At 46.8% G+C, this 26,657-nt stretch overlaps 4 protein-coding genes across 8 annotated transcripts; 2 read left to right on the top strand and 2 right to left on the bottom strand.

Moving 5' to 3' along the window:
* Window positions 1-643: 643 nt before the first annotated feature.
* Window positions 644-2,966, bottom strand: LOC122624296 (inositol polyphosphate 5-phosphatase K). Its single transcript, XM_043803789.1, has one exon. It carries the CDS (start codon window positions 2,671-2,673, stop codon window positions 1,147-1,149), a length of 1,527 nt encoding a protein of 508 aa, XP_043659724.1. The 5' UTR covers window positions 2,674-2,966; the 3' UTR covers window positions 644-1,146.
* Window positions 2,967-3,565: 599 nt separating this feature from the next.
* On the top strand, window positions 3,566-15,031 carry LOC122625265 (nuclear pore complex protein Nup153). Of its 5 annotated transcripts, none has more exons than XM_043805295.1 (8): window positions 3,566-4,829; window positions 4,896-5,411; window positions 5,470-5,714; window positions 5,889-10,323; window positions 10,386-10,541; window positions 11,301-11,441; window positions 12,340-12,407; window positions 13,455-13,692. In XM_043805295.1, exons 1-8 carry the CDS (start codon window positions 4,683-4,685, stop codon window positions 13,546-13,548), a joined length of 5,802 nt encoding a protein of 1,933 aa, XP_043661230.1. In that variant the 5' UTR covers window positions 3,566-4,682; the 3' UTR covers window positions 13,549-13,692. The 5 variants fall into 5 exon arrangements, with proteins under 5 accessions (XP_043661230.1, XP_043661231.1, XP_043661228.1 ...); XM_043805293.1 differs by lacking the exon at window positions 12,340-12,407 and having other exon boundaries at window positions 3,570-4,145; window positions 4,232-4,829; window positions 13,455-15,031; XM_043805296.1 differs by lacking the exon at window positions 11,301-11,441 and having other exon boundaries at window positions 3,567-4,829.
* Window positions 15,032-15,298: 267 nt separating this feature from the next.
* Window positions 15,299-19,498, top strand: LOC122623241 (serine/threonine-protein kinase PAK mbt). The gene is made up of 3 exons (XM_043802264.1): window positions 15,299-16,960; window positions 17,035-17,306; window positions 18,165-19,498. The coding sequence occupies exons 1-3, from the start codon at window positions 15,790-15,792 to the stop codon at window positions 18,639-18,641; spliced, it is 1,920 nt and encodes a 639-aa protein (XP_043658199.1). The 5' UTR covers window positions 15,299-15,789; the 3' UTR covers window positions 18,642-19,498.
* Window positions 19,499-19,628: 130 nt separating this feature from the next.
* On the bottom strand, window positions 19,629-25,777 carry LOC122624603 (nucleolar protein dao-5). The gene is made up of 3 exons (XM_043804243.1): window positions 25,570-25,777; window positions 20,268-20,782; window positions 19,629-20,206 (listed from the first exon to the last, which is right to left on the bottom strand). Exons 1-3 carry the CDS (start codon window positions 25,584-25,586, stop codon window positions 20,058-20,060), a joined length of 681 nt encoding a protein of 226 aa, XP_043660178.1. The 5' UTR covers window positions 25,587-25,777; the 3' UTR covers window positions 19,629-20,057.
* Between the last annotated feature and the right edge of the window lie 880 nt (window positions 25,778-26,657).

The raw sequence follows: 26,657 nt of genomic DNA, 5'->3' as shown, positions 1-26,657 counted from the left end.
CGCATAAATGGGTGCTTTCATTTTTGGTTTTCGGACCATAGATGGGGTCGAAAATGTTTACACCATTCGATCGTTCGAGTACAGTGGGCACCAATGGCATTAATGGCCCACTGTTGGTTTTACCAGTGCATCAAAATATTGCCAATTTCCGGGCTCCGCCAGCTCGAATTTCAAATGACCCACTGTACGGTGGGTGAAAGTCAGCGCAGATTGCTTTAATTGTCTGCTTGGTGGTCTATTTTGGTTGCAGCTATCATTAAAGTGCAGTCCTTATCTAAACTATCTTTATAATTTGCTACGACTTGGTCAAATACATTTTATGGGTTATTTACCAATTAGATACTGCAAATAGATCGTATGTAAGTATAAATTGGAAGTCTTTTTATACAAGTCTACGTTTCCTGGTAAAAACCTTTTCATTTTGTTTTTTAAAAATTTTAAATTGAGCTGGTTTCTTTGGAATCATGTTAGTGTTAATATTTTGTTTTTTTTAGTATTAACACGCTTTAAAAATATTAAATAAAATTTGCCTACATTAAATAGTTAAATTAAAGTAAAGTAAAATTATATTTATACTTTTCTACCATTAAATATATAATAAATATAATAATAGAGGCATTGAAAAATATCACTTTTCAGACTCCGGGTTCTGCCTAACAAGTAGATTCATTTAGCTTACTTTCACATAACTCGAACTGAAATTTAAATGGTGCCCCCATTAGGAGCTCGCACCTGGATAGAGATGCAATGAGTTTTTGCTCTCTTCTGGCCCACTGTGCGCGGGTGTGTCATAGTGTAGATATGTGACAGTGAGTGGCGTAATTAACCTTTTTCAAACCGGTTAAATACAAATATCTAGTGCCATGACACCGTATAAATAAAAATAACAAAATGACAGCAGAGCAATTGGAACATATGCAAACGAAAGCGGGATTAAGGCTGGGAATGGGTGGTGGGAATGGTAGTAAACACAAACATTATTGGTTCGATAATTGTATAATTACATATTAACGTATTTGGGGGTGGGTGCTGAGTCAACAGCCAACAAGCAAACTTAACACATTCACATAGGGTCAATAAAATTAGATCGGCACGGCAAATACGAAACGAAGACTAAAGAATAAAAATGTCCAGAGCCTCGGCTAGCTAGTCAACATGGTACTCCGTCCGATGGGGCGAGCCGTGTCGCTTCTCCGCCACAAAGACGTCGCTGACGCCGGCCAAACTGGTCACGCCCCTGACTCCGGTGGTGCGGAAATATATCAACAGGTACTGCTCGCCGTGCCGCAGTTCCACATCGTCGGCGAAATCTAGTCGCACCTGCTCTTGGGCATTGGCCTCCTGTTGGCGCCGCAGTCGCTGGCGATTCCTGTGATGATGCCGACCCCTTCGGTGATGCGAGGGCGTCTCAAACGGATCCGCTGCGTGATTGGAGTCCGAGGATGTGGGCGACTCAGCCTGGTTGACATACTCGTAGGCAACGAAGTCCGCCAAACTGGCGTACTCAGCCGGATAGATGCCAATCCAGTCGTTGGAACACTCGTCGAACTCTGCCTGCTTGCGGTACTCCACTGTGTTCTCGTCCCCAATCTTCCAGACCGACAGAGGCAAAAATACCACGCCAGGCGCCCGTACATTCGGGTAGAGCTTGAGGGTAAAGTCACTGGTCACCGGCTTGTGATCACTGATGGTGTACAAGGGATGGGACTTGTACGAGCACTGTTCGATGGACAGCTGCATGCCCGGTTGCCTGTTCAGCGGCTGCACTGCGTACATGATCCGATCCGTCCAGGCTGGCCGCCGCTTCAGGTCGTACTCGGAGGTGCCCTCGCGAAACTTGAAGGTGGGCGGAAAGGCGGGCAGTCGCTCCTGCAAAACCTGAAAGGCCTGCTGCGACTTCTCGCGGACCTGGTACAATTGATCCCGCTGGATTAGGGCCTCGTGCTGGGCCTCATCGCGTAGCAGCTCGCGCACTTCCGTCGAAGAATCGTTACCCTGCAGTCGGAAGTTCAGATCGCCAAACCAGAAGACATAGTCGTGATCGTAGATCTCCCTATACCGCTTGACATGGTAGTGATGATTCTCCAGGATCTGCTTGTAGTCATCGATGCGCTCGTCCAGGTGGTCGTCGTGGGCAGCCAGATGGGCCACCACGAAGGCCAAGCCGCAGCCATAAAGAGTGAATCTGACACTGACGGCGCCCTTGTTGCCCCAAATGCCACCGAAACCGGTCCTTGTGAACTCCGCCTCGATGTCCTGCAAGTGCTCAACGTGCTGCCGCCTCACAAACATGCTGAGAAGCAGTCCCTGCATCTGCTCGGTCTTTACGGCCACATAGTCGTATTTACGCAGCAGTTCTTTAGCCTTGTGCGTCCACGGATCCTCCTTGAACAGTCCCAACACCTGTTGCTGCGGCTGGGCATTGACCTCCTGGAGGCCCAAGGCGTAGATATCCGGCATGTGGGCATTAGTCTCCTTCGTCTCCTTGTCCATCGTCACATCCTGCAGTCCCAGCAGATGGCGGAGGGATATGTTCTCCGGAAAGCGACTGCCCACATTCCAGGTGACCACATACACCCGATAAGTTTCCAGCTGTTGCTTCCCTTTGCCCTTCGCTCCATCCGGTTCCGAGTCCGGGATCTTGGGTGTCTTGCTAGCCTCCGGTTGGCTCATTATTGCTGGACTTGACAAATCGAAGAGATTACCCCAGCTGGCTGCTCACAGCAATTAAATTGTTTACCCAACCGATTAGGGTTTTATTGTGTAAGTCAATTCTTTTTGCCTCTTTGGATTTTGTTGCTCCAATCTGGGTTACTGGTTAAGTTGGGTGGTGAACAGCGGCGAGGGCGGTCGGTAATTGCTGAAAATATTGCAGCACAAATAGGTTTAACACTTGTTTGCCCAGCAGCAGCAACAACAACTGTGCCACAAAAACGAGGAAACAACAATAACAACACATAGGGATGGCAAAACTGACCTGATGACGCTATCGATTAGCGGTATTTATTTTGCAGCCCTAAAAACGTTAGTTCCTTAGGCGCTCATAAGTAATATTAATTGTTTAATAATACAATTTAAAATGTACAGTAAGAAAGGACAAAGTCATTTGTTAGAGGTAAGCACCAGTTAAATATATCTATTTTTGAATGGTTAGCCAAATTCAACAAGAAAGTTTCTATTTATTCAAAAACTTATTTAATAACTAACTATAATCTCAGTTATATTTGCATTTCAGATTTGGCGCCTATATTTCACACCTTTATTTAAATTTTCTAGTATTTGTTTTGCTCAGCCTATGGTCACACTAGCACTCGCTGCATTTTGACTAGCTGGAAATAATTTTTAGGACAACTATCGATTAATATGAGTGCTATATTTAAACTTCAGTATAATCACTAAGAGTTAATGATATATTAAAAAAAAAAGGCACTTCAACTTTTAGAAATATAGGAGATTTCTTCTTAACCACTACAATTCCTTGGAAATCAAATGAGAAAACAATCGAGTGCGGTTGACATATATGTCAAACTTGAAACTAGACTGGTAAACGAGTAAATGAGTATTCCTATAAATTCTGATTGTTAAGTTATACACCAGTATAGCAGTTCATTCCCATTTCAAAATATTTGCTAACTAAAGACTTTCAAACCGTAACCGTGAAAGTAATCGACAACGACTGAAAAGTATCGATTAGAACACGCTGTCCGAGACACCGATAGTATCGAGCAAACATCGATTTTGGTTCCAGCTCTACACTGTGGCCACACACGCGTTTTTTCCCAAATCAAATCGTGCTTTTTTTTGTGAAACTCCGTTTGTTGCAAATCGGCGTTGCATTATGCTCGCGCAACAATCAAAAAACTGAACGCGACCAGTGGCAAACGTTAAATTGTAATCAAAAGCGTGCATTTGACCGCAGTAAAATGCCAAAATTGGTACCGATTCGCAGCGCGCGTGTGTGTGTGTGAGCAGAGCGTGAAGAAGAGGAACGAAGAATTGCGAAAGCAGTGTGTGCAAGCGGAAGAAGCACAAAGACAAAAGGAAGGTGATAAAATTAAAAATATATATCAAATCTGACAGGCGGTGTCCGGCAGATCCGAAAAATTTGAAAATATTAAAGAAAGCGAGCGGCATGCGGGAAAGCGGTAAAGGCAAATCCAAAAGCAAGAACCTCGGAACGCTTCGCCCGAATTCGGTATTCAATCCTTTTTTCCCGCCTCTAATTTTGCAGGGCTAGTGCCCAGAATTTGTTCTTCAGTGGTGGTCAAGAAGCCAAATCCTGATCAAACGCTGTCAGTTTGTGGCGCCAAACAGAATATTATTTAAAAATAACGCCGCGTGTGTAAAATCTCGGCGGTACGAAAAAAGAGAAATAAAAAAAAAAAGAAAACCACGACGGCGTGCGTAAGCGCACTCATACGTTTACACACGCACAGACAGACAGAGAAGGAAGGATAGAGAGCGGAGCGGTAGTGTGAGAACGAGTGAGCGAACATTATACACGCACACACACAAACTCACTGGCAGGAATTGCAACAGTGTGTGCTTTTTTTTTTTAGTTTTTTTTTTTACTTACGTTTTGTTGTTGTGTGTGCGGCGGCGCTTCTTTTTCGCTTATTGCATCTCCCTTTTGTGCCGTTGCTTCGCCGGCTAAAAAGGAGAGTCGAAACTAAAGTGGCATAATGGAGGATGGACAGGAGCAAAGGGAATCCTCGCAAGCCGAATTGGCCAAACTGCATCCTCTGACGCCGCTCAAGGAGCTGCCCGAGGAAGGAGAAGAGGAGGAGGATGAATCCTCGGCGGGAGCCCAGCAGTCTGGCAACAACAACGTAAGTACAGTCGACAACGACTTGGTTTCCATCAAATAGCACACTCCGATCCAATTCCAATTGCAGTCCATCATGGGCAAAATGAAGATGCGCGTGTCCAGCATTCTGCCCGCCTCCTTGAGCGGTTGGTTTTCGCCGTCGTCCAAGGGTGGCCCCGAGGCCCTATCCTCCCCAGCTAGTGTCCGCCAGTCACAGCCACGACAATCCAATGGACGCTCCACTACCAAGCGGAAACGTGGACGCCGTCGGATAATGCTCGCAGAAGCGGATGCCGATGCAGCCGACGATCTTGATGATGGCTCCGATGCCAAAGGCCTTAACTACGAGGAGGTGGCCCTGGCCGACAACATAGCCGAGCACGACCTGGCCGCCGAGGATGAGCAGACGCGGCGCAGCGAGTACAATGTGTTCCTGCTGCGCAAGCGAGCCGGGGCTGTTGCAGCTGCCGGCGGTGATGAGGATGAGGCCGAGGAGGATGAACTGGAGGAGGACGACGACGAAGGCGATGAGGAGGATGACGATGAAGAGCAGGAGAATCTCCTACAGTCCGCCGCCGTGCAGCCCAAGCGTCGACGCCTGGAGGTAAGGTCACATCTTAAATCCTGTCTACATTGCCCATTTATTCTTAAATTCCATCCAGCTTGAGACCACTGTCAATTTGCCCAACATGCGTCGTCTGCCCTTATTGTCATCCACGCCTGCTGCTCCGCTCGCGGCTGCCACCAGCTCCTCCACCTCCCAGATGTACAAGAGTGGCAGCCAGTTGGCTCCACACCGGCGCAACCACCTCAATTTGTATAGCAGTCTACGGCAGCGCGAGCCCGCGTACAACTTCTTCACGGGTAACGAAGCCGCCGAGGGAAGCACCGGGGATCTGCCACACAGGTATGTTACTGCAGTCCAGTTACTTTACTTGTTTCACATTATCCATATAAAACATTCTTACACTGGATCCCGGTTATTGCCAAAACTGAATATAAAATAAACCGACATTTTAATTAGCTTTTGAAGATTAAAACCTATGACAATCTAACAATGCAATCTTTTAAATCATTTTAGCATCCGCCGTTCGCTGAACATACCTTTCGGAGGCAGCAGCAACGCCACCAGCCACAACAGCCTCTCCAGCCTTCCTAACCACAAGCGACCATCGCTTATAGGCCAGCGAACCGATCGTCGGGATCTTACAATGGATGAGACGGGAATTGGACTGGCCATAAGTTCGGAAGATCACATCAATCATTTGCTGAGAATAAGCAGGACCAACAACAACACTAGCAACAATAATAATAATAACAACAATGTCATTAAGTCAAAATCAAGACGAACTGAACTGTCGGTGGCCGCCGGAGCTGGTGGAGATTCGCAGTCCGAGAGCGATATGAACGAATACCATAACAATGGCGAAGGCCACGATGGACTGCGGCCGTCGCATCATAACAGCAACAGCAATTTAGAATTTTACGGAAATCTGCAGAGCTCCAAGTCAATATTCAACAGGAGCAACTCCGCCGCACAGCCATCGCACCGGAATTCCACGTGGTCGCTGAATTCCCTTAACCAACGACGTCGCTTCAATGCGTCCATATACGGCAGTACGTCGGCACTAAGCGACAGTCGTCTGCTGAGTCGCAGTGCCTCAAATTCAGGCTCTGCATCTGCCTCCAGCTCGCCCTTTTACCAGGGACGCACCACCTTTGGCGGCAATTCCGCCAACAATCGCATCTTCAGTCGCAGCAATCTGAGCTCCTCCGCTGCATCCTCAACGTTGGCTCTCAATTCTGCCGGCAGTTCACCGGCGCATCCGCTGCAGGGTTCCTTGACTGGTGGTATAGGATACGGTATGAAAGCGGTAGACATGCGACCTTCCGACTCCGCCAGCCTTTCGGAGACATCTGTGGGCCATGGTGGCAGTAAGAATCCCGGTTCCGGGCTGTCGAACACCACACTGCGCATTCTCAACCTGCTGGACAGCTACTCCACGCCATTGATCGATGCCAAGCGCATGGGCAGCACCCTCAAGGAGCACCAAAGCAGTCGCCAACTGCGGCAGGGTACGTCCGCCACCCCGTATTCGTGTACCATGAATGCCAGCCGCAATGTTCCGGTGCCAAATCTTGCTAACGAATTAGCTGAACTGCGCTCAAACAAACTGCTGGTGCCGACGATGCAGCAGCTTCTGGAACGCCGTCGTCTGCACCGCGTTACCCAGAACTCGCGAGATGTGGTTCACAGCCAGAGCATTCGTGTTCGTACGGAAAACAACCAGGAGAAGCCCAAGCAACCTGTACCATATGTTGCTCCGATAGATCAGCCGGCTAGCCATAGTCACCACACAAACAAGATGCGTTCGCGTCTTTCGCACCAGACGCGCAACAAGGAGCCACGGACGGAGCAAGAGGAAGCACCCCCGCCGCTGGACCTTCCACAGATCAGCTTTCCAGACATGGCAAGCGCGCCAAAGTTTGACTTGGTCATTAAACCCACGGTACCAGTGGTATCAAAGCCATCTTCCACCGTCCCAATCCCAAGTAGCAAAAGTAGCAGCAGCAACCTCTCTACTACAAAATCCAAGCTGCTGCAGCAATGCTTCCTGGCTAAACCGCAGCCTGCGGCACCATTTGTAAACTTCTCTGCCAATGGAAACGTTTCCGCAATTAGTAAACCAACTGGACGCACATTCACCTTCTCGGCACCCACACCTTTGACGCACTTGCAGGAGAACTGCATCGCCAAACCGAAGATCAGTCGCAAATATACCTTCCCGGCACCGGCTTCGCTGGATGATGTCATTACAACGAAACAGTCGCAGCCAACTATAAACGGAACACCGTCTCTGGGATTCGGTGAGCAGTTTAAAAAGTCATCCAAGGAGTGGGAGTGTGATACGTGTATGGTGCGTAACAAGCCCGAGGCCAACAAGTGTGTAGCCTGTGAGACGGCCAAGCCGGGAGCATCTGCTGCTTCTGCCCAAGCACCACCACCCACGGCAGCTATTGTGGCACAAAGTTTCGGTGGTTTTGGGGATCGCTTCAAGAAATCAAGCACTGCCTGGGACTGCGATGCCTGCATGCTTTCGAATAAGGCTGAAGCCAGCAAATGCATTGCCTGCGAGACTCCAAGGAAAACTGCTGCACCAAAGGTCAACAGCTTCACTCCGCTGATCACAAATGCGAAAAGCAACGAGTGGGAGTGCTCTGTGTGCCTGGTGCGCAACAAAGTCGAGGTCAGCAAGTGTGTGGCCTGTGAGTCAGCCAAACCAGGCGCAGTTCCCACTTTCGGTAATCTAGGTGTTGTGCCTCCTCGTATGGCTACGGATGGCTTTGGGGATCGCTTCAAGAAATCATCGGCTGCCTGGGAATGCGATGCATGCATGCTGTCTAATAAGGCCGAAGCCAGCAAATGCATTGCCTGTGAGACTCCCCGAAAATCTGCGGCTCCAACAGTTAACAGCTTCCCGACGATCAACAACAATGTGTCAGTCGGTTTTGGTTTGGCCTTCAAGCCAAAGCCCAACACGTGGGAGTGCCAGTCGTGCCTGGTGATGAACAAGTCGGGTGTTGCTGAATGCGTTGCCTGTCAAACGCCAAATTCACAGGCGAGAAGCAACAATAGCGAGTCCGCCCGGAGTCCATCCTCGTGCTTCTCCTCGACATCGTCCTCCGTATCTTCATCCGGATCCTCATCCGGATCCTCCTCAGGATCATCATCTGGATCAGTCGCTTCGGGATCTATCGTCAGCATTAGCTCCACGAACGAAAGCTCTATGTATGGCTGTAAGCCAGGACTAGCAAGTAAGGTGCCCAAGCAGGATGCGGCATTTCAGCAGCTGGTGGCAGCCCAAAAAACAGCCAGTTGGGACTGCGATGCATGCATGGCACAGAATGATATGTCGCGAACCTCATGCATCTGCTGTGAGCAGCTGAAGCCGGGAGCATCCAGCCTTGCCGCCACATCAACAACTATTTCGTCTGGCTCCGGCAGCAGCGGAACGGCCAACTCCGCAGCCATTTCGGTACCGAAGTTTAGTTTTGGATTTGCTACTGTAAAGGAGGTTGTCAAGCCAGCTGTGGAAACGACTACTCCTGCACCAGCTCCCACTCAATTTAGCTTTGGTGTCAGCCAAAGCAATCAGGGTAAGGATGTGGCGGACAGCAAGAAGACGGAGGCCCCGAAGACCTTTTCGTTTGGAGTGAGCAAAGTGGAACAGCCCAAGACGGTGAGCTTTAAGACAGACATTAAGGAAACAACGGCCACATCCAGCTCAGAGGCAACAGCTCCAGCTGCAGCACCAGCCCTCCAGGATGTATTCAAGGCTCCAACTACCGCAACTACGGCCAGCTCAATCACCACCACAACCAGCACCACCAGCACCACTCCCGCTTTGGGTGGCTTCAGCTTTGGCGCTCCATCATCATCCTCCACTGTTTCCAGTTCGACGGCCAGCACTAGTGCGAATCCCACGGCCGTTAAGCCCATGTTCAGCTTTTCCGGAGCTGGCAGTGCCGTAAGCAGCACCAGTAGCCAACAGCCAGCGGCCAAGGCGCCAACCCTGAGTTTTGGTGTTTCCTCCAGCACCGTAACAACGACGACAACCTCTACGACAGCCTTGGCTTTTACCCCGGCATCTACTCCAGCTCCAGCGGCAGCCACCACGGCACCAGCTCCAGGTGGCGGCTTTAGCTTTGGAAGTCAGTCAAAACCAGCGAGCACACAAAACACTGGAACCTTCTTCTTTGGCCAGACAACAGCGGCCGCACCACCAACGCCAGCCAACTCTAGCGTAAGCTCCATCTTCGGAGCAGCAGTTAGCACCACGGCAAACTCCAGCTCCAGTGTGAGTGCCACCACCAGCACCACCAACTCCATTGCTCCCAGCTTTGCGTCCACCTCGACCCCCCAAGTCTTTGGCAATTGGGGTGAAAATAAAACGGAGACGACCACCAGCAGCGCAGTCAACCCATTCACCTTTGGTGCTTCCTCCGGTTCGGGAACGACGGCAACATCCAGCTTCGGCTGGTCAAGCAATGGCGCTGCGGCTAAGAGCAACAGCATTGCGGTCACCAGTGCAGCGGTGCCTTCCACTTCGGCCTCGACGATAACGAATTCGATATTCCTCAGCAGTCCCATGTTTGGACTTTCCAGCAGTAACACCACCAGAACCACTAGTCTACCATTCGGATCCACGGCGACCACTACCACTGCAGCCACGCCGGCGGCAGGCAGTTTAGGCGGCAATGGAGTCCTTCCTGCGGTATTCGGCAATGTGGGCAACTCCCTAGTGGCAGCAGGAACTCCTGCAGCTACAACACCCGCGGCAACAGCCGCTGCTCCGTTGGCCAGCATCTTTTGCAATCCCACGCCAATTGCTGCGGCTGCGCCCGTCTTCGGCAGCGGAAGCACCATCACAAGCGGAGGATTCGGAGCGGCTGCAGCTGCCACAGCGGTACCAGGAGCATTTAACTTTGGCGGAGCAACTGCAGCCACGCCAGCTGTAAGTACATTTATACGAATATTATTCTGTATTTATCCAAACCGCTTTGTTGCACGTTACAGGCCTCAAGTGCACCATTTAATTTCGGAAGCAGCACCAATGAGCCACTAGCCAAACCAGCGTTCAACTTCACGGGCTCAGCGGCGAGCTCAACTGCTCCTGCGCCAACCTACAACTTCTCGGCCAATACGGCGGCCACTAATCTCTCCAGTGGCGATGTAAGTATACGATTTCCACTCAACTCCAATAAGTAGCCCAATAACCACCTGATCAACTTAAAAAGAATTCCCAGTAAAACCAAAAGGTGATCGATGGGAGCTGAGCCTGAGCTGAGATGATGAAGTAGATCGATCACACACTCACTCACTCACTCAGTTTCATCCATGCAAATTTGTTTGCGGTTGTTTGTAGTTGTAGCTGTCCGTCATATTTCCTTTTAATTTTCCGACTTGCATGCCCCCGTAATAGCGATAATAACAATGCGCTCAATAATCAATCGATCCCCCTAACCTACCTGACCGATTTTCTATATTGATTTAGAACTACTCACCGTATTGATTTTACCTCTTAACTTGTATACATATATACATATATCTCTATATATATATATATATATTTATTTGTATTCTTCTCTCCTTTTCTTTTTTATCTTTTTCCACAACCCTTTCTACACAAAACGGTCGTGCGTGTTGTTACTGTTAAAAAACTATTGTCGTATACCACGTAATTTAATGTATACACTACCTTAACTACGCAACTTCCGTAAATCTATAATGTACACCCTTTGTACTGAAAAAAAAAAAAACGAAAACTCTGTGGGCACGGGCACGAATCAACTTTACTACCATCCATCCTACTACTACTACCTATGATTATAATTACCAAACCACCTGCTAAATGAATATGAAAATGAACTGCCCACAAAATGAACATGAAAATAAACCGAATGGATCTGAAAATGAATTCGAATCGGAAAGCAGTCGCAGCCGCGCATCTTCCAATTCGGTGGTCCGCAACCGGCGGCCAGTAACCCAGCCAGTGGTGTGGGCGGGGCCAGCAACTCCTCCGCCGGCGGCATGCCCATGTATAACTTTGCGGCCGGGGCGCCGCAGATGCAGGTAATGCGAAGACATGATCGATATCCAGAGAGTTTCGCCGACTCTATTTTAACGATACCCGATTGCTAATACTCAGTACTTTATGCCATGCTATGTGTACGTATACTACGGGGAATGCCAAAGAAATCTGCGGAGAATCAATTGTATATAACTAATTGTAGTTTTTATAGTACATATAGAACAAAGTTCTAATCGAAGTTCTATCAAAACTAATTAAAGATTTTATACGTAGAGTTTAATCAACAACATATTACGTTATTAGTACATATTACTGCAGTAGATGTTAATTTTTTTGAAATATAGGGTTTTCGAGACCACATAGTATAGGATTCTCTAAAATAAAGGTAATCCACAATTTCTTTGGCGCTCGCCGTGTATGAAACTCACAAAAACCATTATTTGTATCGTGCTTTTCTCATCTTGCTCCATTATCTTTAGCATTAATTTAATACGCATGCTTAGTTTAACGCATTTCTGTAGTTCTAAGACGTTGGCTCGAAACGCATGTGTCGCAGGGCTTGTCAAATGATACCAATTAAAATCAAAAGTAGAACTTGTGCAACTAGTTATATTCTGTTCTATGTGCCAATTGTTTCAAGTGTAGTCTAGCATGCGTTTACGGTATATTTTTGACAAGCTCTCACGGATGCACACCAGCCTCCACCTTCCACACACACACATACACAACATACACCACACACACACGCACAGCAGTTGTCATTCTTCATATAGCAATTTCCATCCAATTTCCAAGTTGTACATAATCAAAACGAAGCAACTAATACCCATCCAACCATCGTGATCCGTCCAATAAAACAAAAAAAAACCCAAACCAAAATTACTTGCTATACAAAACCAACTTACCAAGGAAAAAAAACCAAAAATATTCTTCTTGCAGTCCACGCCGAATGCCAATGCACCGTTCCAATTTAGCGCCGGTTCCCCAGCGCCAGCCAATATATTTGCGTAAGTAAGACAGAGACGGATGATCCGTTGGCGGGTGGCTGCCATACATGCGAGCGAGACCGACACATGAGCGGCTTCAAAAGAGAACGAGACAGGGAGAAGATAACGCTCTTTCTGTTGCAATCTCCCTCTTTTCGTACTTTGAATTGGTCCTTTTACCAACACAATCGGAGAAACACACGCACACACACACACACACAACTACCCACACAGCTGCATTATAATTGCATTTGTTAAATTAATTTTTAAGGCTTTCGTTTTATGTGCGTCCCATTTGTTTCGTTTTTGTTTAAAAAAATAATGTTACTTCCCCGAAACCTATGATCATATTTACACATGCATAACATAAACATTAACAAGATTGTTCATGCATACCGTTCTATATCCCAATTTTTAAAAGCAGTTTCAACAGGCTAGAACATGTTTCAAAACAATTGCCCAAAAAAAGAGATTGGTTTTATCACTTTAAATGGTTTTCAATACGTTGGCATTGGTTTAAAATCATGCGATTTAATTAAAATATGTTTTTAAAGAATAATAAGTTTAATTCATTCTTAAAACCATTAATTATTATACATTTACATTTTACGTGCATAAAAACCTGGTTTGCGCTGATTTTTAAAAAGCACATAATGAAAAGTATATAATTCAATCATTTTTATCATATAAACTGGTCTCAAGTTACAACTAAAATCGATTTGTATATTTTATAATGATTATAGTTCCCAACGCATCCATTTCCATTTCCCCCAAGGAATCGAGCTGCATTGTACAATGTTTTATGCACCACTGTCTAAATAGGATATAGGATTTTCTATATCCTGTGACTGTCATATTGTTTATTGTGTTCGTCTTAATTGTGTGTTCTGTTCCATATTGTTTCGTTATGTTCACAGCATTTCGTATCCATAATAATTTGTTCAATTTACGTTTTTTGCCCACTCTGCGGTTGTGTGACAACATATACTCGCTCCGCAGCAGCAGCCGCCCGCGGGAGTCTCGAAGATCGCTAGCCAAATTTGATACTAATCCATTGTTAATCCGCAGCTTCAATCCGCCAGCCGCCGGCAATTCGGCGCAGAATTCCCAGATGGCACGCCGCAAAATCCGCGCTCCCGTGCGCCGTCTGCCGCCCCGGTAGAAATGGCATCGCAGTCGGCCATCAAGATAGCAAATGCATGTACTGAGGCCGCCGTCGGATTAGGATTAGGATTGTGGGTGCCAGTGGGGAGAACAGCAAGAGCAGTAGAAGCATCAATGGTCGATGGGGAAAAGCAGAACACAAGAGACACCGGGGGCAACAGCAGGATCAAAGGCGCGGTCCACAGACAAAATCGCCAGGAGCTACTTATTCAAGGATCATCGAAGATGTTCAAGGATAAACGCCAGCCGCCGAGTTTGAACAAATACCGCTACGTTCGCCGCGATAGCCGGCACGCTGAAACCAAGGCTGTCTCCTCCAGCCGAATCAAAGGACGAATTATAGGGGAGCAAAATCCAGCAGAAGGAGTAGGTGATCATGTTTCACAATTCACATTCACGCCAATCCCGCAGTGGACGACACAAAATGAAACCAACGGCGGCGATGTCCTTACATGCACACCAACAACTGGCGACCAGGAGGACAACCAGACAGGAGGACAAGCAGCAGAATCCAGATCACAGGAACGCATTGTAGTAAGGAGTCAATACAAGATAGTGCGCCGCAGGAGCGACAGCTGGACACCAAATCCCAAGCCTCCGTCTGACTCTCAAAATCCCGACTAAGTTCTTTCCACATCCTTCTCTGCTCTCCGATGATAGGGAGCGGGCCACGAGTACGTCGCTCATACTACGCATAATGATGATTATGATGATTGCAAATTATAACAAATTTCGTTGAACTTACACGCGCATTGGTCGCACCAAAAAAAACTAAATTGATACTGTTCTAAGTTTAATTGAGTATAATTTTAAAGTAATTTTTGTTGAATATAATACTTAAACGATAATTATGTAATAATTATTTTGCGAAATTGTAAAGAAACGCGTCATGCTGCAACGGAGATGCGAGGGAAAGTAATAGCGCAAAAATTCAACCACTATATAATGTAGTATACGTATATTCAAGTAAAATCTGTTTAGACAATTTTCGAACGCTGAGTGATTGGCCGATGAGCCGAGCAGATAATGCTTGCAGTCAGATAAGAGGCGGCGAACGATTGCATTAAGTCTTTAGTTTTGTTATTGATTTTAGCCTTTAGATTCACAGACACACAATTCATACGAGAAGATACCTGCAACCACGTTGTGTGCAGCAGCCAAGGTGGAAAGCCAACAAATTAAAGCAAAAAAGCAAAACAACTATCTAGCAACGTAAACAAACAAAACCTATAGCTAACAGATAGCAGATAAGATGAAAGGATTAGAGAGAATGGTGGCAAACAATGGAAAGCCGAAAAAGTTACGATTATATGCATGTTTTTTATATACATATATTCATAAAAAACATTGAATATTTTATTATAATATTAAATTGATCATGTTTAAGTCGAAAACAGAAATGGAAATCAGAAGTCTTAATGTTGAGAGAGAAACGGTATCATAATGTAAATAAGTAAATATATGCGGTATGATAATTTAAACTTTGTGATGTCTTTTTATTTGGGTATTCAGCTGGAATTGCAATGAATTTTGTAATTTCTATATGGGAAACTAGCAAATTGCATTATTAAACTAGAAATGATATTTCTTTATAAATAGTTTAAATAGTAATTTTTTTAAATGCGAACTTCACAAACTAATTTGAAAAACGAATTGACCACTGGCAAATCCACCATACCCCGCCAAACGGTCACACTGCACCCCCGATACTCGCCATTGCGATAGACATCGATTGCTGTTCCAGCTCTAATACTCACGATAAACACCACCACTATTTCTGGCATCGGCAATTATTTCCCTAAGTTTATTATTTTTTGTTAACCGAATTGCTTGTGCTCGTGCTGTCCGCCATACATGCAATGAGTGCCGACCAGTGGAACAACTGGTGAAGGTGTATCGGCTGTGCGGATTTCGATTTGGCCACCCAAATCCAATTGAATCCCAGTTTCCCAGTCGCGTCCGCTGCTATGCGTGTGTGTGTGCGTGCGTGCCCGTGTCCGTGCGTGTGTGTGTGTGAGTGAGATCGGGAAGAAGTTGTGTGTTGCTGTTGTTGTTGCTGTTGCTGTCGGAATTGCCGTTGCCATCGTTTGTTGTTTGTGCATTTTCCATTGTCGGGCGACGCAACAAAAAAAAAATTAAATATTAAAAATAGAGAGCGCGAGCGAGAGGGAAGGAGAGGAGAGGAAAAGGGCGGTAAAAGGGCAGAAATTTGGAGCACGGGAAATCCGAGTCGCTGAATATGTTCTCGAAGAAGAAAAAGAAACCGCTGATCTCGATGCCCAGCAACTTTGAGCATCGTGTGCACACGGGCTTCGACAAGCGGGAGAACAAATATGTTGGCCTGCCCCTCCAATGGGCCTCCATTGTGGGCAACAATCAGATCCTCAAGTCCTCCAACCGCCCGCTGCCGCTGGTCGATCCCTCGGAGATTACGCCCACCGAGATCCTCGATCTGAAGACCATTGTGCGGCCGCATCACAACAACAACAAGGCGGACACCACCTCGCTTAACAGCAGCAGCACCATGATGATGGGCTCCATGCCGCCGATGAATCCCATGGCACCTGGCGCACACCCGATGATGAGCCATGGCCCAGGAATGATGATGCCACCCGAGACGGGCGGCATAGTCCTACCGAAGACCTCTCATGTGGCCAGATCCAATTCGCTGAGGAGCTCCAGTCCGCCGCGAGTGCGACGGGTGGCCAATGTGCCGCCGTCGGTGCCGGAGGAGGAGGTTCCACCGGCAGCAGGAACACCAGGAGGAGGTGCAGCTAGTGGCGGTGGCTTTAAGCCTCCCGGTGCCCATACCTCCCTGCTCTATAACAGTCAGCATGCGCACGCCAATGGAGCAACAGGACCACTGGCCGTGCGCACGGATCAGCCCAACCTGCAGCAGTATCGCAGCAATCTGGCACCGCCATCCGGCGGCTCCATACCCCAGCAACAGCAGACTTCGCCCGTGGGCTCGGTGGCCAGTGGCACGCGATCCAATCACTCGCACACGAACAATGGCAACAGCGGCGGCAGCTATCCTCCCATGTATCCCACAAACCATCAGCAGCACCAGCAGCAGCAACAGCAGGCCAAACAGGGTGGCGATCAGAACCAAAACCCCCTACATCCGCATGCCCATCCGCATCCGCATCATCACCAACACCTGGCCAAGTCGGCATCCAGGGCATCCAGTTCCAGCGGGGGAGCCAGCAGTGCTGCCCAGCAGGCGGGCGGCGCCAGTGGAGGAGCGGCGGGTCAGCCAAAGCAGGACCAACGCCTCACCCACGAACAGTTCCGTGCCGCCCTTCAAATGGTGGTCTCCGCCGGAGATCCGCGCGAGAACCTCGACCACTTCAACAAAATAGGCGAGGGCTCCACGGGCACTGTATGCATTGCCACGGACAAATCCACAGGCAAGAACACCCGCTCAAGTATTGACTGAACAATTGAATTAATGGCATTTGGTTTTCTCTTTCTCGACCTGCAGGTCGCCAGGTGGCCGTGAAGAAGATGGACCTGCGCAAACAGCAGCGGCGGGAGCTGTTATTTAACGAGGTCGTTATCATGCGGGACTACCATCATCCCAATATCGTGGAGACATACTCCAGCTTTCTGGTCAACGATGAACTCTGGGTGGTGATGGAGTACCTCGAGGGCGGCGCCCTCACCGATATTGTCACCCATTCGCGCATGGACGAGGAACAGATAGCCACCGTCTGCAAGCAATGCTTGAAGGCTTTGGCCTATTTGCACTCACAGGTGCGTGACCAGCATGACACTGCCCCCGCTCCCATTTCCTTGTCCCCCCTGGGTGGTTGCTTCTCTTCATTGGCCGGCCAAACTGGACAGAGTACAGAGTACTCGTCATCATGCGATTCTTTGTGCCATTGCCTTGCCATTTGTGGCGCTTTCTTCGCCCTCCGCTTTCGCGTGGCTTTGGTTTCAATTTCTAAATGTTGTCACCAACAAAAGTCGTTGGCCGCACAGTGGGCCAATCAGTTGCGTTGCACGCCCAAATGGCCAGGTGAAATCGCACGTGCATGCCCTACCTCAAATCGTTAGGTCTGCATAGAGCGCTCTTCGGATGAATAGTTATTAGTAGCTTATAGAGAAAGAAGTTGGAACTTATTGTTGAATTAGGACGGCTCGTTTTTATTAATAGATTAATTAGTCAACTTGCTATGACTTTTGACTTTAATACAACTTTAGGTTTTTAAACCCATCTAGTATTCAATTTTAGAATAATAGAATATAAAATGTTTATTAATTCAGCAAGTCAAATCGAACATGTTTATGCTCCAACATTTCACAATACAAAGAATTTAAAGCATTTTAGACGTAATCTGTTTGATTCAAATTAGAACTAGAACCCAACCTGTTCTTTCAATCTTTCACGTTAGGGAAACCAGCGTTCCCAAGAGCAGGAAATTCTTTTTGGGCGTTGCAGGGTTGAGCTGGTTTCTTTTGTGCATTTCTGTCCCACGTTGGCTCGTGTAATGCGATAAGTGTCTGGGAGAAAGGGCGTTGGGTGGGGGAAAACCGCAAACTGTGAACGCTTTTAACCAATTTCCCTTCTCTCTGTCTTTTACCGACGGTGCTTCCGATGGCGATGAACAGGGCGTCATCCATCGCGACATCAAGTCGGACTCCATTCTGCTGGCCGCCGATGGTCGCGTGAAGCTGTCGGACTTTGGATTCTGCGCCCAGGTGTCCCAGGAGCTGCCGAAGCGCAAGAGTCTGGTGGGCACGCCGTACTGGATGTCGCCGGAGGTCATATCACGCCTGCCATACGGCCCGGAAGTGGATATCTGGTCGCTGGGCATCATGGTCATCGAAATGGTGGACGGCGAGCCGCCCTTCTTCAACGAACCGCCGCTGCAGGCGATGCGCCGCATCCGTGACATGCAGCCGCCGAACTTGAAGAACGCCCACAAGGTCTCGCCTCGCCTGCAGTCCTTCCTCGACCGAATGCTGGTGCGGGATCCCGCGCAGCGAGCCACCGCCGCCGAGCTGCTGGCACATCCATTCCTGCGCCAGGCGGGACCGCCGTCGCTGCTGGTTCCGCTGATGCGCAATGCGCGACACCATCCGTAGATGGATTCCACTGCGCACACCCGATGGACACCAGACGATCCGGCTGCACGAGGAAAACAATCATTCCCACAGACAACGACGATCCCCGGCCCGTGGGCATCCATCTATTAATTTCTAGTATTATCATTCAGTTTGGCAACTGTACTTAAATTCTCGAAAATCCCTCGAAACGTTGTAATGTAAAGTCATTTAAGGCAGCACACCCACATTATAGCCACAGCTCAACCACACTCCACCCAAACCCACTAACGTTCCAGAAGAGAACGCAATGTGCCTTTCACGCGCCTCCAAAAATCGCATCCAGGAACCGATACGGATGAAAAACGATATAGCATTTATCTGCCCGAGAACCATTTTTATATATATGTATATCCATACGATTGTTTCAGCATTTTGCTCTCTCTTCTTGTCAATATTGATTTGTGTGCGTGTGTGTTTGATTTTTTTAACAAGCCCATAAACATTGTTCGAATATACATATATACGCTAAGAGCTAATGTTAAAAATCTATACATATATATATATACACATATATTTTTTATAAAAACAAAACCTAGTTCTAAGCAAAGCGAAACAACGAAGGTGTGAATCGAAAAGAGACAGAAGCGTGTACGCGCAAAACGAGAGAGAATGAGAAAGAGATAGGCGGAAAAGCATATTAAATTTGGACTTATTTTTTAAAAACATTTTACATTGGCCTCGTGAGTGTGGCGAAAAGTTCTACGCTCCTATATCCAAACACATTCCCGATTTCGAAAATATTTTAGATCTTTTAGCTTACATTCTTTGTTCTGTTTTTTTGATTTAACCCGTGTAATTATTAATTAATGAATAAACTTAAATGCGAAAATGTTCAATTTTGTGGTTTCAATCTTATAGCTTCTATATGACACATGGCACACATCCTGCCAACAAATGGGTATTTCTACATTTTTATTGCTATTAGAAACTAATTGAAAAATGCATGTTTCTGATTTTGTTGTTTTTATTACTGGTTGATTGATTGTTTGATTGATGGTTGTGAAGAATACATAATTGTGCCCGCGTAAATACTCGCACATATATTCGCGAAATATACATGCGTATTTATCACTTGCATGGAGGATGGGACTGGCTCTGGATAGTGGGCGTGGTCTTGGTGGTGGTGGTTGTGGTGGGCGTGATTGAGTGAGTGTTGTGTGTGTGTGTGTGTGTGTGTGTGCGTGTGTTTTTGTTTACAACATAAGATTACAAATATATTACATACACGAAAAATCAATTGCGAACTAAGAACTAAAGGGCAGATCGGGCTGCCACATAGCTAGCCATATGATTCGATGGGTAGAGGGAAATGTAAGTGGTGCGGGGGGAGGGCGGTAGGCACTGGGATTTGTAAAGAATAGGAGTTGGAACTCATTGATAATCAAATCCCCCCGCTTAGTTGCGCTTCCGCAGGGCCAAACGACCGATGGGGCGCTTGGGCTTCGTCTCCTCCTTCTGCTGCTGCTCCGATTCCTCGGCGGCGGCATCCTCCACCGCCTCCACGGGCGTCGCCTTGGCGGGCTTCGACAGCTTGCGACGGCTCACTAGGGATAGTTAAGGAGATGGTTATTCATTCTAATTCAATAAGTAAGTAAGTTAACTTACATGCTGAGTTGCCCTTGTAACCCTTGGCGGGACTGGCTGCTGGGGCGGGTGCTGGCGCGGATGCCTGCTCCTCCTGCTCGCCGGAGTTGGACTCGTCGCTCTTCTTGGCCGGCTTGCTCGGGCTGGGTGGCTTCTCGGCGCGGTGCTTCTTCGCGTTCGCCTGGCGGCGCTTCAGCGAGTTGAGGAAGTCATCGTTGGAGCGGAACGGCCGGATCACCGGGCCGACCTTCTTGGGCGCCTCCGTGGTGGTGGTGGTGGTGGAGCTGGCAAAGGCCGCCTCGTCGCCCTCCTCGCCATGATCGCCATGCTCGCCGGCCTCCTCGTCGTACTCCTCGCCCTCGCCGCCGGCATCAGCCGGTGCTGGAGCCGGTGTCGTCGTGGTGGTCACCTTGGCCGCCTTGCCGACCGGACGGCGCAGGGCGGCGATCCTCTTCGCCGGCGACACGGCGGGACCACCCTCCTCCTGGGCGGACACCACTCCGTAGCACAGGGCGCAGACGATGAAGAGCAGGCAGCTAGTGGAAGAAAACAAGCACATAAATTAATATAAATAAATAGGTTATATTAAATATATATATATATATATTTGAATATTTAAATTTCTACACCAAAAAAGCTTAATAAAATCCATTTGCGAAAAGTAGAGCACTTTTTAATTACTGAATTAATTTCCACATGGTTAAAAAGTCAAAAAACAGACTTCCGTATGTTTGAATTAATATTCTGAAGGTTTCTTAGAAAATCCAACTGTCCATTCATCTGTGTACTATTAGTCAGTTACCAGTTCCACATGGCTTTAAATAACATTCGGATTTCATTTCAAGCGCCTATTTGTAGCATTGATTAAGCGTTTAAATATACAAATTTTACTCAAATCAATTCTGAATTATTTGCGTAAAAAACCAAGTGGTCGTTTATACGAACAATGTTTCATTAATTACCAGAATTTACTGGAAAAACTTGATTTTTCAAGACGCTGTGGGAGCTTCGTAAGAAAGTGCAATGTACTGCACGACTTATAATCGGATATGAAACGGATCATTTGGACTGCGTGCAGTGATGGAATAGCTTCTGGTGAATCCCCGGGCAAGGTTGCCCAACCACGCATCTAATCCCCGTGACTTCCAGCTCGAACACAACTCTTGGGCGATCGGACAGGTCTGGTTGGACGGGTTATTCAATACAGAACCTGAAGTCGTAAATATTGTGTACATAAATATGTGCCCGCCCCTACATATACAGTGAATATGGGCTAGGAGAAACATTGCGAATGACACAAGAAGAATATGATAATTAACCGAATAGGAAACATGAAATTATAATATATTTAGCACAGTGAGGATCTAAAACAGAGATGTTCAATCAAATCGCAGCTAAGTTTACCTATACTGCTCAGATTTACTAAAATAGTACCTATATTAAACTATTATAAAATGAAATGTGAACAGCATATGGGCAGTGGGTAACCTCTAAAGGTCGCTAGCAGTTGGAATTGAACAGGCTAATAGTTACTAATTATTAAACTTTAAATTAAAAGTAGTCGCCTTTTGAATGCCATTCGGGTTTCCTGTAAGATTTGCTAGTGCTTTTGTATATTTTATGTCGCTTGCCGACGGAGGACGGAGATGTGCTAACAAATATTAATGTGTAAAGGTCAGGCAAACGGGTTTGTTCACTTTCGATTTCGATTTGGATATGGATTTCGCCTTAATGCCAAATTCGAATGCGAATGAATGTTGCTCCGTTTCGGTTGTTTCTGTTTCTGTGTCTTTTCTTTTTTTTCTTTATTTCTTGCTTTAGTTAACTACTTTTTATTCCTCTTTGCCGCTGGCGACGGCTTCAGTGGCGGCGGCTTCAGTGAGTCAAGTCAATTGCTCATATTTTATGCAAAACAAAAGACTTAGGCAGCGAACTCGTTTTGAAATTCTTTCCTAGGCAACGCTAGAGTCGAGTGCTTTGTTGTTGTTGTTGCTGGAGAGGGGGTGGCCAGAGGCGCAGCGGAAGGGGAGAGGGGAGGGGAGGGTGGCTGTGGCTGTGGAGGGCGTTGCGGTGGGTGAGTGAGTGGCCAAAGGAAACAGGTGCTTATGCAAAAGGCAGTCAACGGCAACCCGAGTGGGAAACCAGTTGGCAGCCAGCACCACGCCAGAATATATTTAAGTGCGCGCGCTCACACTGCTCACAGTTGGCTAATAACGGTAAAATGTGCAAGCCAAGTTTTATTTTTAGCCAACACACAGCACCGTTGTTCATTTTCATTATTTATATTCGATTATTGTATTGCTCGCTTACTTTGCATTCGAGCATGCTGCATTTCCCCCATTGGGATTTATTTGCTTATGGGGTCAGCTGATTGGACGGACGGCTTTGCATGTGGATATGTGGATGTGGATGTGGCTATGGATGGCCCAGTTAAGCGCCAGTTATGCAACTGGCAAAGGTGAAAGGCGTGGGCCCCACTTGTGGGTGCGTGCCTGGCATCTCCAACATCCCAGCGACTCCAAACTTTAGTTGTGCCCAGGGGCGTGGCCAGAAATTTTTTAAGGGGGTTGGGCCCCTCAGTAAAAGATCTCCTCACCGAATGCAACGTAAAAGTTTGTCTTCACGGAAAATGTTTTACTTTGTTGCTCATAGTTCACTTTTTATATGAAATACAGCTTCTTTCTTTGAATGGCCAACTCAATGACTAAATTGGGAAAATACAGTTCCCAAATTAAATGTCCCCAAGCGGTGGGTTTTCCCAACAGCCTGGGCATGACATTTGGCTAGGGACTGGGCTTAAGCATCTAGCAACCGGTTCACCATCGGATTGGCCAACGGGAAGAATGGCAGGCCGCAGACGATGCACACGATCCACACCCACAACCATTCCGTTGGGTGGACAGGTTGATGGGTAGGCACATGGTTACAGGTACGGAGCTTCACCGGTAGACGGGGCACATTTCTAGCCGTGGGCTTGTTTGTAAATCGTCTTTAGTGCCAGCCGGCAGTTGGTTATATAAGCCGACATTAGTTGCGAATTTATGATAAGCATTGCGTTGGCGAGAATTTTGTGGCTCAGGCGGAACCACTTATTTAATGCAGCCTCATCAACGGCATCATTATCATCCTCTTTTTTAAAGAGCTTGGTCAACAAATTGGCTTGACTCTTAATTTATTTCATTTCATTTCGCTTTTGTTTGGTTTCTACCTTCTGTTTTTCTTTTATTTTTTTGCACTGTTGGCTTATGCTACTTATTTTGTTGTCTTTTTGTTGTTCGACTTAATGGACTGATGTCATTGGGCCTACTGCGGATATGAAAGAACTTCCACAGTTAAAAGCAATTTATGCAGCATAAAAATGATGGTTTGTCTTTAAACTTTAAGAAGCGGAAGTAGCTTTGCTTGAATTATGCATTCCGGTTTTTTTGGTTAAATAAAAAAACAATAAACTGTTTTTTTATGTTTAAAAGCGCTCATTGGAGTTCTCGAAAGTGTTGATCTTGAGCTGCAGCTCGAAGTTTCCAAACGAAAGGCGGCACCTGCCCCAGTTAATCCATGCACGTTTTCTAATTGCCCGAGAGCCCTCATTACGCGTCCACTCCCCGCATGCACCTTTGCCCCCTTGCCCCCTTGGCCCCATATGGGCCATATATGTAGATGTGTGGATGTGTAGGCACTTATTACAGGCCAAACGTGCACATTCGACACCGAATCGGATTCAAATTCGAATTCAATTTGATTGTAACTGCTTTTATTGCTGCCGCGTTGGATCAAGTTGAAGTCAGCAAGCCAGTTAAATTGGATGGAGTGGGGGTTGGCTTGGTGAGCTGTTCGAAATTAAGGCGAAAAGAGCCAGCACCACGAGTGGCTTATGGCAAGTGGGTTCAATAACGGTGCATTGTGTCGTTGTTAGTTGGCCAAGTACGTGTTTTGGTTGCTTTGGTACGTGTTTTTACACTACTGCTGGCTGCATGCCAAATCGATCGAGTGAGTTCGCTGCCTAAGTCTTTTGATTTGGCCCACAGTGGTGTTTACGTTTTTTGTCTCGCATTGAATTCGCTGTGGCCTATGAAGTGCAGCATATATTACTCACACTCACACACACACACACCACACTGCCGCCAATTTGCGACTCGAAAGTCCTTGAATCTTGAATGTTGAAGGCATCGCAGGCATCGCTGTGTATTTTCTTTTATTTATTTATTTAAAATGTATTGCATAATACGCATGAAGGGGAAATGGAACGGAAAATCCGGATTTAGCCGTCTGCCTGGCGCCTCCACACTCCACTCTCCACTCTCCTCACCATTTCCATCTCCAGCTCCATCTCGATCTCGAATTCGATCTCGGGTGATTAATTCCATGCATACAACGCAGCGTTTAACACATATATGTGACTGTGACTGTGCACATACTCGTATATGTTACACACACCCGATTCGAGTGGTATTGCATTTATGCGACGATAAATGCATGCAGATATGCGGTCTGTCTGTCAGCTCGCATTAAAAATGCAACCGTTAATTTATCAGACAACCGCAGTAATTAATCCAATATACTTAATTTGCTGCAGCTGCGAAAAGTCCAGGAAAGTGCTGATCCGCCAGGGGACTGAAACGCGCTGCACATCCAGCTCAAAAAAAAGAGGAGCCACTTCAGTTGGCGGCGACCTTGAAACGTGGAGCAGCCCCCCCGCCGCGATCACCGTTTGCGATCTGAAGCTTTAACTTTTGCCATTTCTTTGCCGGCAAAATGCCAGCCTCACATCCCGTGACAACTTCATCAGCTTCAACACATATCGTCATCATCGCCACGATGGTGATAATGGTGATCATCGTCATGACCAAACTTTGGCATTTCAGCCACAGCAATGGAGCTGAGCTCAGTTCCAGTTTGGAGCCACGGCGTGTTAAAGTTCAAATTGGCATTAAGACGAGCTAACATGCCTGCCTGCCTGTGTTCGTGCCCCATAAAGGTTGCATGTCAACGTGCTGCATGCAACCGCGGCGATTGCCAATTCATTTCGACGCTTGGCAACTAAGTTGCAATTGCGACAATTAATTATACCAGAGAAATGCAAGAAGTTTATCATGCAAATGAAGCTCAATGTGGCTCGATTAAAATATCCTTAATATTTGTTTCTAAAAAGTTGAAATTTTAACTATGGGTATCTATGGGTAAATAACGTAATTGTCTTCCAATTAATGTCCTGTTTAATTTGATGTCAATCACTTGAAAAAAAAATGTTCTCTTCTCCTCGGTCACATTATAATATTTTGAAAAAAACATACAATAATGGGTTCTATATTTATGGATCACTCACATGTTGAAGTACTTCATTTTGTCGTGATGTGTGTGTGTTGCTTTTGCGTGTTTTTCAATGCGTGGGCTTTGGCGTGGACCAACAACAAAAAGAACTCGAAACGCGCGCGTCTTAAACTTAAACTAGAAAAAAAACACTTGTGTATTTATATTGGATTATCTGAGTTGGGAGGGGGGCGAGGGTCTCGGCTTCTCTGCTAGCGAGCGGTACTGACTGGCCACGATCACGATCGACTTCTAGAGGCAGACTGAACGTTACTTATGCCGTGTGCACACAGTTAACCTACGGCCATCCAATATTTTGTGGCAGCGACGGAGACTTCGACGGCGGCGGCGGCAGCGGCCGCGCAACAGGTTCAGACCGCCCTAGCCAAACCGCCTGCACCTCCAACCCGTGGCCACCGCCTCCTCCTCCACCTCCTCCTCCTCCTCCGCCTCTGCCAGCGACTTCGCCCCTCCACTTCCAGCGCCGCCTGCGCTCAAAGCTCTGCTCTTGCACGGCAAGAAAATGTGGTACGAAACTGCTGATTCTAGCCAGTGTATCCAAGTAAGCCACTTGAATTCATCAGAACTTTATTTTTGGCATATGATCTATTTACTTTAATCTGCAATTGTATCACATTACTAAGGTGCATTCTTCAGGACTTTCTTAGCCTTAACATGAAATTGGGCTACAAAGAATATATCTAATAAATATTTATCAATACATATAAGTTGATGACACCACAAGTAATTTAGGAACTTATAAAGTTTTCTTACCCCACTTTTTTTGTGGATGTGAGCAGAAGACGTCTTTAATAATGTTTAATTCATTTATGCCGACTTATTTCAAATATTCCCTAAATATTTCCACTGACAATAGAAATACATATGCGCCCTAAGTGACATCATTGATTAAATTTAAGCTGCTTACGATGCCCGTATAATTTAAGATTATTTACACGCCAAACTGATATTAAAAATGTAAATCCTGGTTTTTTCGCGGTGTGCCCAAGCGCCTCGATGGTCGATCTATGCTGGCAGGAGCACTTCTGGTTTTTCGGAGCCAATTTGTCACGGGCCTGGGCTCTGGTTATGACAGGTTTTTCG

The sequence above is a fragment of the Drosophila teissieri genome, chromosome X (genome assembly GCF_016746235.2).
Source record: "Drosophila teissieri strain GT53w chromosome X, Prin_Dtei_1.1, whole genome shotgun sequence".
NCBI classification, from domain to species: Eukaryota; Metazoa; Arthropoda; class Insecta; order Diptera; family Drosophilidae; genus Drosophila; species Drosophila teissieri.
Note: the sequence above shows the minus strand (reverse complement) of the source record. Positions and strands in the feature narration are given on the sequence as shown.

What these genes read in the sequence shown, in the direction of transcription:
- LOC122624603 (XM_043804243.1), bottom strand. An exon ending in TTACAAGGGCAACTCAGCAT is followed by an intron (nt 20,207 to 20,267) that starts GTAAGTTAACTT and finishes AACTATCCCTAG; the next exon opens with TGAGCCGTCGCAAGCTGTCG.
- LOC122625265 (XM_043805293.1), top strand. Translation starts at nt 4,683, where the DNA reads ATGGAGGATGGACAGGAGCAAAGGGAATCCTCGCAAGCCGAATTGGCC. An exon ending in AGCAGTCTGGCAACAACAAC is followed by an intron (nt 4,830 to 4,895) that starts GTAAGTACAGTC and finishes TTCCAATTGCAG; the next exon opens with TCCATCATGGGCAAAATGAA. An exon ending in ACCGGGGATCTGCCACACAG is followed by an intron (nt 5,715 to 5,888) that starts GTATGTTACTGC and finishes AAATCATTTTAG; the next exon opens with CATCCGCCGTTCGCTGAACA.
- LOC122624296 (XM_043803789.1), bottom strand. Translation starts at nt 2,673, where the DNA reads ATGAGCCAACCGGAGGCTAGCAAGACACCCAAGATCCCGGACTCGGAA.
- LOC122623241 (XM_043802264.1), top strand. Translation starts at nt 15,790, where the DNA reads ATGTTCTCGAAGAAGAAAAAGAAACCGCTGATCTCGATGCCCAGCAAC. An exon ending in TGCCACGGACAAATCCACAG is followed by an intron (nt 16,961 to 17,034) that starts GCAAGAACACCC and finishes CTCGACCTGCAG; the next exon opens with GTCGCCAGGTGGCCGTGAAG. An exon ending in TGGCCTATTTGCACTCACAG is followed by an intron (nt 17,307 to 18,164) that starts GTGCGTGACCAG and finishes GGCGATGAACAG; the next exon opens with GGCGTCATCCATCGCGACAT.